At 36.9% G+C, this 12,910-nt stretch overlaps 1 protein-coding gene across 2 annotated transcripts in view; it reads left to right on the top strand.

Moving 5' to 3' along the window:
• The window catches only part of LOC145662875 (uncharacterized), a 30,603-nt gene that overhangs the window by 5,306 nt on the left and 12,387 nt on the right, over window positions 1-12,910 (top strand). For both annotated transcript variants that reach the window (XM_081728837.1, XM_081728836.1), the window contains exons 2-3: window positions 6,937-7,509; window positions 11,676-11,792. In XM_081728837.1, coding sequence (XP_081584963.1) covers window positions 6,952-7,509; window positions 11,676-11,792 — 675 coding nt within the window. In that variant the 5' untranslated portion in view covers window positions 6,937-6,951. The remainder of the gene's footprint in view (window positions 1-6,936; window positions 7,510-11,675; window positions 11,793-12,910) is intronic.

Below are 12,910 nucleotides of genomic sequence, written 5' to 3'. Positions count from 1 at the left end.
TGCTAAAACATAAAACATGAAATTTTAACAGTGTGACCTTTGACATTTTACGACATTGTTGACCTTTTTGCTATGCCCATACACACCAATTCGAAGAACCTTTATGCATGTTTTCTGTAGTAGCACAAAGCATTTTTCAAACGTCTCACGTTCATACTTGCTAACACTTCAAACATGAAATTTTAACTGCGTGACCTTTGACCTTTTATGACATTGTTGATCTTTTTCCTATGCCCATATAAACCAATTCGAAAGACTTTTATGCATGTGTTCCATGGTAGATCAAATCCTTTTTCAAACGTCACAGTTTCATAGTTGCTAACACATCAAACATGAAATTTTAACTGCGTGACCTTTGACCTCTTATGATGACCTTTTCCCTATGCCCATACACACTCGTTGGAAGGATCTTTATGCATTGTTCTATGGCACCTCAAAACATTATTTGCAATGTCACAGTTTCTTATTTGTTAACACATCAAATATGACATTTTAACTACGTGACCTTTGACCTCTGATGATGTTGCTGACCTCTTCGTTTTGCTAAAAAGGATGTTCAGTAGATCCTTTGTGCATATGTATTTTTAACATTATCTTCAACTGAATTAGTTGTGTACAATAAGTTGTTGAAAAGGGAGCTTTTTCTTCAAAGGTCACAGATGACCTGCTAGAGGTCACCGGGTCACGATTGTCCAAATTTCTCGTTATCACATTGTTTCGGATCAGAATTTATGTCGATATACCAATTTTTGCTACCGGAGATGGATATTCAAAAAAATGGCATATGAGACTACTATTTAACATTGAAATCCCATAAGGAAAATATCGCATTTTGACCTTTGACCCTGTAACTCCGCAAACAATAATACCCGCGATCTCGTTTTGCTATCAAACAAATCTTCCTCTAAATTGCCTGCAAATTTCACAGTTCTAGCTTTTACCAGTTCTGAGTACTATGAAATTAAAGTTTACACACGAATTATGGGACAGTCTGTATATATATTGCTTCTCAATCAACAAACTATCACAAAATTTCCGACGCCATAAATACCATGCGAAATGTAACATTAAATTTTCTGAACCATGAATAGATATAAGATTACGCTTTAAATGCGACCACAAATTTTCAACTGTTTGTGTATTCGCTCCAGTACTCGGATGTACAGCTGTTTGAAACTAAGACATCTAGTAACATGAATAAAGCAGTGTTTCCAAATTTTCTCTTACGCTTATACCCATTGTCGCTGACGCACCTGTTCCCTTCGGACCCACCCCTGCCCTGCCGAGAACGTTTCTCAACTTCACCTTACCCATACTTGGTCAAATAATTCGTGCTTTTGTGGTTACTTGGCACTTGGGTTAAGTGCCGTATCGCTAGACCAATTTTAGGAAATTTACCGGGTGAATTGGAGAATTTATTTAACTTTGTGAGTAGGAATGAGTGAAAGTGAAGTAAGAGAAATAGTAAAAGTGAAAAAAGTTGTTGTTTTTGATGATGTAAGCGTCACTGTATGTGGAGATGGAAGGACTATTTTGCGGAGAGGTACATTTCTTATGATATAGCCCCCGCCAAGTGAACTTTGTGGTGGACAAACACCGTATGCGTTGGTTTTCTCGGGGTTCTCCCGTTTCCTCCCACTTTCTTCATTCCACCATTTCATTCATTACTCATCATCACCGTCTCCTTTAGCCTAACCGGCATAAGCGTGGGACGTAAAACTCACAGATTTCATTTCATTTTCATTTTTTTCTTATGATATAGTAGCACTAAAGGAATGGCATTGGGGAATAAGGAAGAGCATTTCGAGGGCTATTTAGCGAAATATTTATTTAAGAAAAGGAAACCCCAGGAAACTGTTGTACACGATTTTCTTCCTGAAATTGGAAAAGTTTACAGAAGGTAAGTGACTTCTAACTGAACGGGATCGTCAAAATCCACTTGTTGTCACTACCATCGCTTACGCGTATAACCATCGTCGCTGACGCGCCTGCTCCCTTCGGGCGCACCCCCTCGGTTCGTTCGGGCCCGCCTGCTGCGCTCCTGCCCTGACTCGCTTATATAGCGTTCGTGCTTTTTAGTGGCCACCTAGCACAGGTTGGTTTGTGTTTTTGCACGATAGTTTTTATGCCGCCAACGTAAAGTATGTCATCTAACGTAACTTACTGTAATCCACCAAAATATAACCGAATGCAGTACATTTTGGTGCTTTTTTCAGCTTTCAAAGTGGTCCGGCGATACGGCACTAATGTCCTCATTTTTATGGGTTGTCTGCGTGCTGTATTTATAACTATAATGAGTAAGCTGTCCTAAAATGAATTTGCAGTCCGATTACTCCCACAAAAAGTATATCATCAGGAGGGTAATTCTAATTCCAGGGAGCGAAAACTAGGTAAAAAGGAGAATTTTACTAGGAGAAAAGGAGAGAGAAACGAATTGTTGGTAGTAGAACGAAATTATTGGTGAGTAATATATGAAGTAAATGGAATAGAAATAGGGTGTGTGCAAGTGTAGTGTGCGGTACAGAAAACAGTAGTTATAGGTTTTACTTCACTGTTGGAATTCTACAGTTAAATAAAAGTTGTACTTTTTGTCAATGAGAGTACAAATACAAAACTTAGAAAGGTTGTTCTGCGTTATTCTCTGTATATAGTATAAATGAGAATTCGGTAATAGAATGTGAATTTAAGCCATTTTGTGACATCTTTGTCTAAAACATTATACAGGGTGTAACAAAAAGGTACGGCAAAATGTCAGGAGTAGATTCCTTACGTGTAGACAAGCAAAAAAGTTTATATGACCTTATGTCGAGAAATGTATCCCTACAGAGTTACGATCATTAAACCGTCTGATGCTGTGAAATAGTCACATTCTGGTCGCTCCGTAATGCGACTCAATTTAAACCTCAATATCTTACCCCTAATTAAGCTAGGAAGATAATTTTGGTATCAATGTGTTCCTGAAGGATGAAGCTTTCCGCCGATATATATTTCATGTATGTGGGGTTACCACGGCGGACTGGGGAGGGAAACTTTTTTTTTTTTTTTTGCATCACGGAGTTACCCTCCCCCGTCCTCTATGGTACCCCCCACATAGATGACATACATATCGGCGGAAAGCTTCATCCTTCAGGAACATGTTAATATCAAAATTTTCTTCCTAGTTTAATTAGGAGGTAAGCTACTGAGGTTTAAATTGAGCCAGATTAAGAGACGACCAGAATGTGACTATTTCAGAGCATCAGATGGCTCAATAGCCCTAACTCTGTAACGATGCATTTCCCGACATAAGGTCATATGAACTTTTTTGCTTGTTTACCCATAAGGAATCCACCTCTGAAATTTTGCCTTACCTTTTGTTACACCCTGTATAGCAAGATTTGTGGTGGCATACTTGTACCGAATCGGGTAATGTTATGTCATGAGTTTTTTTTTTTTTTTTCCAAAACGATGGAGAGAATTACTTTTACCTTGCTAATAATCATGTCAAGTAGTTTATTTAAACTTAACCTCTATAGAAAAAAATTGATATATTGTGTCTATAGTTCCGTAAAACTGATCCTGCACTTCTAATTCATATTATTAGTTTTGTGGAGTGGGCCGTGGTGGCCTCAGTGATCCTTGGGGTCTCTGGTTCTATCCCAGCTCGCGCCAAGTGAACTTTGTGGTGGACGAACATCGTGTGCGTGGGTTTCCTCCCACTTTCTTCATTCCACTATTTTCGCTCATTTCTCATCATCTCCGTCTCCTTTAGCCTAAACGGCATAGTGGGAAGTAAGCCTCAATGATTTTCAGCTTTGTGGGTTACACGATAATTTAAATACTCTGGAATGTACGTAATAAACAAACAACTTTTCTTTGAACTTCACATAAGAAATATTTATTTTTAAAAAAGTACTAATTCTATTTCCTTTTATTGTTGTGCTCATATAGCCCAGAAAGTTTGCTACTACTACTAATTCAGGTTATCAGAGCAACCGCATAGATTCCCACTGTTACACGTCTTACTGTATATCCGAGGCCGGCGTTAATCATGACAAATGATGTTTTTTCCTTTTCAAGACCCTCTTCTGTGGTTTCCTAATACTCAATTGCATTAGTGCCTGAAAATGCAGTGTGGCCATCAGCGCTCACGAACATAACCCAGTACACGGCCATCATAATAAACTAGACGGATCAACTCAGGTTTCATCACGGATCGATGCCTGACACAGGGCGTCTTTAACCTCCAAGCAAATCGTGTAACTGTTATTTACAATTTAAACAAATGAAATCCGAAAAGTCGGAAAGTGAAAATTAGCCACACATTCGAAAGGGAGAGGGACTTTCTATGGATATTACCCCTTTCCACCGAACTATAGACCTTCGAAAAAGTATCAGACTTAAGCGTGAAAATTTATTTTTAAAATATCATACGTATTGGTTTTAGAAATATTTAATGAAAATTCCAATAATACATATAATTGCAGTATACCCACTATTGTCTTGAGAACATAGGTACAAAGGCTAACGTCTGTAGTTCAGATGCTTTTTATTTTGCTTGCAAATTGCTATCCTACAAGAAAGTGTATTTACTTTAGTACAAAGTCTGGAGAATATTATCAAAATTAAAAGAATAACAAAATATAATGAAAAATGACGAATAAATCACTGAAACTTAGGGAAAATGAAAAAAAAAAAAAAAAAAAAGCTAAAGTAGAAAAATATGACGTACAAGCTCAAAACCTCTGCTCTCTTCTTGGATTATGTAACGTTCAATGTAGGAAGAGCAGTGTAATCGCAGAACTCACATAATTATTAGTCCATAATAAAACGTGAATAAAGCGATGAATTATCTTTAATTACGTTTTAAATTTTAAAGAGATCGAACCTGTTTTGACATAGTTTCGTGGTTTCCTTGGTAGTTTAGAAATTTCTGTTACAAATTTACATCACAATTCCTGACGAAGCAGTAGCATTTTCCATCAACAACAATTACAAGTGAAGAACGTAGTTTTATGACTTACAAGAAAGTAAAATGAAAAATTACATTCTTCATCAATGCAGTTCTGATGATAGTGAAAAATGTTATTATTAAGTCAGAAGTTGTATTGTAAAGTAGGCTTTGTTCAAACAGTTCATTTTTTTAAAATTAAGAGTAAAGATAAATCGTCGTTAAGTATTAATTTGATATGCATCATTTTTTCAGTAAGTAATTAAATAATGGTAGTTGGTCAGGTAAGAAACTATTCTACCACTTACGTATCAGAACATGATATCAAAAATCAAAATAACTTGTTAAACATAACCAAAATATTAAGTACATGACTAGTTAAAATATCATTTCAGAGAATATAATCCATTTATAGGTTACCACTGTATAAAACTGACCAAATTACTCCAGAATCACGTCCCTGGGTGTTTGGTTGATAAGAAATGAAAAGTAAGATCAAAATAGACGAAGATTAAATTTTTGGGTGAAACTCTTAATATTCCCGTCTCAACTCTCGTCCAGATTACATTAATGCAAATTTAACTTTGGTTTCTTCGCTCTTTATGAAATTCGGACACAGTTCTTTTTAATGTAAGGTGTAGTTTTTCTTATGATTTCACCTTCTTATTACTATAGTTAGGAATCCTAGATTTCTAGAAAGACTCTACATCGCAGAATCTTGATCTTAAGAAACACTTATATGTTCCTTGATCTTGGGGTTAATATTCCTCTTAGCCATATTTATGTATGAGTTCCTACTGACAGATAACTTCATAAACACCAGCGTGTACACAATTCTTAACAAAATATTTCTTTTACTCAATAAAAAAAAAAAAAAAATGTTTCTCTGCATCAGGAATGACCAACCTTTTAAGTTTGAGTTCTACTTCGAGCAGTCCTGTGTTCGATTCCCAGTGGAGACACTCCGTCGAAAAGATGTAAGAATCTTTTCAGGCTAGCCATCTTGAGTGAAGGTTTTCCTGAGTTTTTGTCAATTACACCTGGCAGATACCTGAGGATAGTACCTACCATTAAAGGTTCCCGACCGCTTTCTTCTTTCCCGTTCTTTTCTTCCTTCCCCACTTCCCCGGGCAGTATGATCTCTGAGGTACATTCTTCCCTTCTATGGCTAAAATAGTCATAGATGCTTCTCCCTCTCCTCCTTGCGGGTTACTTTTCATTTCAGAAATTACTGGTGGTCTACTTTCTGTTCACTAGTCTGCTAGAAGATATACAGTAATATCAGTGACAGTTTGACACAAACTACCGCGGGCATGACTTACGGGTCTACAAGCGGCACGATGGCTCAGTGGTAGATGGTTCACCTGTGGTGCGTGGTATCTCTCGTTCCATCCCAGCTCACGCCAAGTGGACTTTGTGGTTGACAAACACCATGTTCGTGGGTTTTCTCTTGGTTCTCCTGTTTGCTCCCACTTTATTCATTTCACCATTGCATTCATTTCTCAACATCACCGTCTCCTTTAGCCTAAGCGTGGGACGTAAAACTAAAAAATTTCAGTTTTGCTAGTCTGTTAGTAGACCGCGGTCGGCGCGTTGGCCACCTCTGCTCTATATTAATTGGAGATTTATATTAATTGGAGATTTATAACTTAACTTGTAAACCACATTTTTGGACAACTTTTCTGGCAAATTTACTGACAATTTTGGGTTAAAAGGAATAGACACTTATTATTAGGAAAGAAATAAACTATTATGTTTATTGACAACTTTATTCGTGAAGGTTAGAAATATTATTTAATCAAGGAAAATATGCCAAACGGTTTTTGTATTTTATGCTTTGTTACTTTTAGCTTGCTTCGTTGTGTGCACATTCTTGTGCAAAGAGAAGGTAGTAGAGTAACCATTAACCATAGGATATGCTGCGCTCTTCTAAACATCATTATATTTTACTGTGCTAGAATACTTAAAATTAATGATGTTCTTCTGTAACATTATAAACATTTCAGGTTTCAACTTCAGCAATGGATGATAGCCAAAAATTTTGTCTTCGCTGGAGTAGTTATCAGCAACAGCTAAGCCAGGCGTTGTGGAATTTACTTCACCAGGAACTGCTAGTGGATGTAACACTGGCATGCGACGGTCGATCAATTCGAGCTCATAGAGCGGTCTTATCGGCTTGTTCGTCATATTTTCAAGATCTATTTCTGGAAAGTGCTCATCCTCATCCAATAGTGATTTTAAAAGACGTAAAATTTGAAGAACTAGAGGCATTGATTGAATTTGTCTATCATGGTGAAGTAAACGTATCACAGCAGAATCTCCCTGGTTTCTTGAAAACTGCCGAGACCTTAAAAATTCGTGGACTAGCCAGCAGCGACCAAGGTTTTAGTGGTGATGAGTGTGAAGCAGACAAAGTGAAGCAGGACACAGACATCGTTAGTGTTTTGGATTCGAATAACACAAGTGAAAGTTGTAATAATGTGGCCGTAGACTTTCCAGAAGTGAAGCGCAGGAAACGAGAACATCTTTCCGAATCAGAAGTCACAAATGCTCAATCAGATCATGAATCTAGTCATCAGGTAAGATAAAGTAGAATTATTAATATGCCGTGCGAAATATTATTTTTAAACAAAACTATAAAATAAAGCCATTTGCAGCAGGTGTACACACAAGTTTTCAACGTGCAGGGTGGTTTATCCTAATAATAAACGGGAAATGTTTAAGTCAGCGTCACACTTATCCTTTTGATAAACGGTCACGCTAATAGATGTCGCCACTTACCTGTATGACGAAGTCTCTGAATAGTTTCATAAATGTGATACAGTGTGGGCTAAATGTGAACAATTAATGCTTTTAATTAAGAACAATTTAAAACTATAGTGTACAGCTGGCCAAAGACTTTTGCGGAACAATCAGTACTCCTAAACATCACTTGCGATTCTCATTCCACAGTAAACATCAAAACTTCTGGAAATTCAGAGTTGCACGTTAATATTGGTAATAAGTCCTAAGCAGTGTATGGTAATTATGTGTATACATGATGTGATTTGAGTCCTTATACAACACCATGGCAATGAAGGACAGAACCTATGTTAACGTGGGCTCCGAGTCATAACGGTTGCCAGTGGCGAATGCACAGACCACTACCCAAGATCAACCTTCACAATATAGGCTGTTGCCCGCCACTATCTCGTCTCCAGGGGAGGTGATTACAAGACCTTCGATAACTGCATAATCCTTATGGGCAGAATAGTGCTATGTCTTTGCATGTTATTATAATGAAAAATTTTCAAAAATCTGCTATAAAACATCGTGCAGTTATTCATTAGAATGTAATCGTGTGTTCCCTGCCGGCGTTGAAATTCTATAAGCCTAAACATTCATTTGCATTTACCCAGCTTTGCCACGGCAGGTCACGATCACTTCCGCACTTATATCTTATTGAAACCGAAGCCGGGCACACAGTTCAATAAAACATAAGTACCGTAAAGTAAAATATGTATGAATGGTGAATTTTGGCGAAAGTATTAACGGACGAGAATTCACTAAACAATATAAATCATAAAATCTAGCCTATGTAAAGTAGCCTATCTAAAAGTATAATGTTACTAGGTACGAAATATACAATTAATAATACAGAAAATTACAAGCAATCGAGAAATTATTATTGGCGTTCTTTGATTATTTTAACCTTTTTTCTCTTAATTCTGTTGGAGTACGTTCAACGAAGTGGTGGCTTTTAAATATATTGACGAATCAATGTTTTAACTACTCACAGTTAATCTTCGACCGGTCAGCTGATATCACTCGGGTCCTGGGGTAGAATCCACCAGACGATAAGTCCGCAGAAGGTTTTTAGGCGGAGGCCAGGATGAGCTTGGAGCGGCGTAGGTTAACTTCGGGATCCCAATTCAGCTTCCCGCTAATAGAAGTGAGTGATCGTCTTAACTGATGCTCTTAATTCCTTGTTACTCGCTGGTTCAAACTCAAACGTTTATTACGAAAAAATTGATATTGCAGACAAACTTGAGAATGTTAGCACGTACTATATGTAACTTACAAAGTCAAACTTTCACTTTAGCTCAACCCTTCCAAGGGGAGCGCTTCCTTCTATTACTCTTAGAAAGTAACGCACCCCACTCGCCTTGGTGGATGCTCTTCGAAAATGCCAAACAGGCACGCGTACCAAACACACACTAACTGAGCGTTCTAGTTAACAAACCAAAGCTTGTATATGGCCAACCGGGAAAAACCCGATGTTCACTCCTAGCGTCGGGACCAGAATTATTATCCAATAAGCTTTTAGTTATAAAAGTGCGTAGGTGGAAAGCGATTGTCCCAAAAATCAGACTCAAAGGAACATTCACTAAGCACGTTATTATCACGTGAACAGTACTTGTTCCTCGGCCATATATGGCCGTAAAAATCGAAGTGAGGCCTACCAACACTAATGTACGAAATACCAAACCGATAAAGAAAGCGTCAGAGTTGTTCCCTCTTATCTACGAGGGTTGATTAATATAGTTCGAAATTAAGTCTGTTTTTCTCAATGTCCTTTTTTAAATACAAAAAATGAGCTTTAGGTCGGTGATAAGAATATGGTTTTCTGTTTTTATAAGATGTTCTGTTAACACAAGTTCAAATCTATAAAATTTATCTTCGTGCTTTTCTATGTGATTCTTTATACTCCAAATAAATTAACCATGTGAATATCTGTAGAAAGAGAATCATCATGAAATTCCAATTGCTTTACAAAAGAAAGTTAAATTTGCATGTAAAATGCAAAACCACTGGTAGTGAAAGTAAATATTTACTTATTACATATGCTGTGAATAATAAATTTTGGAACAACAGAATGTGTTAATTCTTTCCTTCATGAAACAAGACATTCGATAGCTAACTTCACAGACAACCATCATAAAACAATAGGTAGTAATATTTCAACGTATAGTTCTGAGCAAACTTGCAAAATGATTCCAGTTTCTCGAAATATTTTGGCAATGAAGAAGAAAAAATTAGAACATATTTTAGAAACAAAATCATCTCAATGATATTTTGAAAGTTGGAATACTAAACCGTGCGTCACAATAATTACATATAACTGCTGAACGAAGTAGATCTACAAGCTTGGCTCGCGAAAATACAAAGACATCAATGAAAAGATTTTAACTTAACGTTTTGTTACAAAATCGTACTTGTCTTCGTTGTGCACACAGAAGAATACTTATTACATTTCTTCAATGTAATCGTCTCTCTTCTTTATCACCTTCAGCTACACGCACACTGTCACCTCGTCCGTCTTTGTCGATGTACTGCAGGGATCGCCCTATAGCATGGATAATGGTTTCTCTTATGTCATAACACTTCCTGTGAAGTGGGTCCTTCATTTTGGTAGCAAAGTCTTAATCGCACGGGCTTATATTACGTAAACACGGTGGATGATACTAATACCGGATCTCCTCCATGTCTAAGGGAGTGTTAGCCGTGACATCCTGCATTGTCATGAAGGATGATGGGAGTCCATGTTCGAACATGCCGTCACTTTTTCCATAGTGCAGGACGAAAGTGTTGCAGTGGTAGGCTGCATTGACCGTCTGCCATTGAGATACAGCATAGCGGAAGATAACTCCATGTATGCCCAATGTGCATCACCACCGTGTGCAGGGCGCACGTTTTTTGGGTGAGGAGAACCAGGACCTTTTCTTTCATTGAATTGCGGCTGGTTCATACGACCGAGCGTAGGTTTCGTCCAAAGTGACTCTCCTTCCAAGGAAGTTAGTAGCGGTTCACCAATTCCAGGAGAGTCATATCATGGTATCGGTTCAGCAATTCCTGTGCAAATACATAGTGATGCCATTGTTGGATCTCGGTGATTTGATGCGGTGGTTTTGCGGAAGCTTGGAATGTCGTGCAGAATATGTAGCACTGTTTTGTGACCTCGGCGGCTAATTTACTCTTAGTCCATCGATGATCTGCATGCAGCAGGGAGGCAAGGCTGAATTGTGTTGCTGTTACCATTTCCTCGTCTCACATTCAGTTAGCAGCTACAGAACTTGTAGTCCTGAGAGACACTCCTCTGACGTGAGAACAGTGTTGTTACTACATTGTATCATAGCTATGTAATTAATTAGGTTAGTATTTAAGCTAATATTAACGCAATTTGGTATTTAAGCCCTTACATTTAATTCGTTGACACGTAGAATGTAGTTCTGGCAACCCTACTAATGATCCTTAATTGCAGTTTTTTTTATCGGGGTAGAGGAAGGGTAGAATGCTCGTCTTGACTGAAAATAATTTGTGGTCCCATAGAATACAAGAATATGGTAATCATATGATGACATATAAAAATAAAGATATTCTCCCCCACTCGAGTCAAGTCACTAGAGTTAAGAGCAGAATTGTACTCTAGGAGTTGAAGAGTTTTGATCCTTTTAGGGCATATAAGAGGTAATAACTTAAGAGAATATGTACCATAAAAATAAATAAATAAAAATTGCCAGGATAGATATTCAGTTTAAAAGTATATAGTCGTTGTGAGTTGTACTACGCTTGTTAATCCTATACATGTTAATATAGTCACATCCTATAATAATGTTATAATAATAATGTGTAATAATAATAATAATGTTTCACAATTCTATAATAATGTTAAAATACAATTTAAGAAAAAAATAAATAAAAACTAAGTGTGAATGCGTGAGTATATTAATGTAAACTGATATGCGTAAATCCAAATGTTTTTCAGCTGGATCAGTCAAAGAGTGGTAGAAGTCCAGAATCGGAACAATTTAAGAATATTAAAGTTGATGATACTGTATCACCAGAATCGCTAAATTCTTCCGAAAGGGACCAAAAATTAATGGTAAGTCGTTTTGATTCATTACGTGGATTTCACTAGAGTAGTTTTTCAACGTACAGTAGTTTGCAAATTAATCTAAATATACGATTTAGCAGTATGATTTTAATGAAATATACATTTATACTAAAACTTAATAGTATAAAATATTTGATCTCCTTTAGCGTTGGGTTTACCTTGTGTTTACTGTTTTTTTTTTATTTTATATATATATATATATATATATATATATATATATATATATATATATACTGTTATTGTTAATATTTTAGTTTCTCATCTTTCGGCCCAACTTTTCAGCATGAAACCACACTCCTCGAATACTATTCTTTCCCTGCATTATTCTCTTCTTGATTTACAAGTTGTCGGTAGAGTTTGCTTGTCATTTTCTAATATTTTGCATAGTTGTCACTGTCTGTATGGCATGATGCAAGATCTTGGGAAATATGTCTGTCAGTTCACAAATTGCCACAGGTGGAAGTGACGAATTTCTTCTTGACTTCAGACGATTTCGAAATTTATGGACACTTTCATTATGTGATTGACTGGCTGGTTGGATTGAGGTTTATCGTTCCTTTTCAGCATCGAGACTGTATGAGACGTGGACGTACAGTTTAACCTTAGAGCACATACCCCCCAATATTTTACAGCTTTACATAGGTGGGTTGTAATTGACCCATCCAGATATTTCAGTGGAAGTGTTTACAAATGCATGTTTTGACAACTAGAACATAAGGAAATAACATAAAACTATTACCTTGTTACAATAGGACCCAAACAAATGTACAAAAGCGTCGTTTTTGTTTTCTTCTTTTTTTTAAAAAAAAAAAAGATCCAGTCCCTCAATTGTGCTCCGAGGCGAAGGGAGAAGCTAATGATAGTGAACAAAATGGTGGAATGAAAAAAGTTACATAAAGCGGGAGAATCCATAAAACACCGATATTTTTTCACCATAAAACACATTTTGCGTGGGCTGGGATTGAACTAGGGACCCTGCGTAAGTGAGTGCTCTACCACTGAATTCCTAGAATCCCTCGTTCTCACTTTAGTTACTATCTTGCAATGTTACAACATACATGGCAACACAACAACTTCCTTGCTGATCGCATTTTAGATAGGGAATG

The sequence above is a fragment of the Thermobia domestica genome, chromosome 10, assembly GCF_964235325.1.
Source record: "Thermobia domestica chromosome 10, izTheDome1.hap1.1, whole genome shotgun sequence".
NCBI lineage: Eukaryota > Metazoa > Arthropoda > Insecta > Zygentoma > Lepismatidae > Thermobia > Thermobia domestica.
This window is presented reverse-complemented; position numbering and strand designations above follow the sequence as displayed.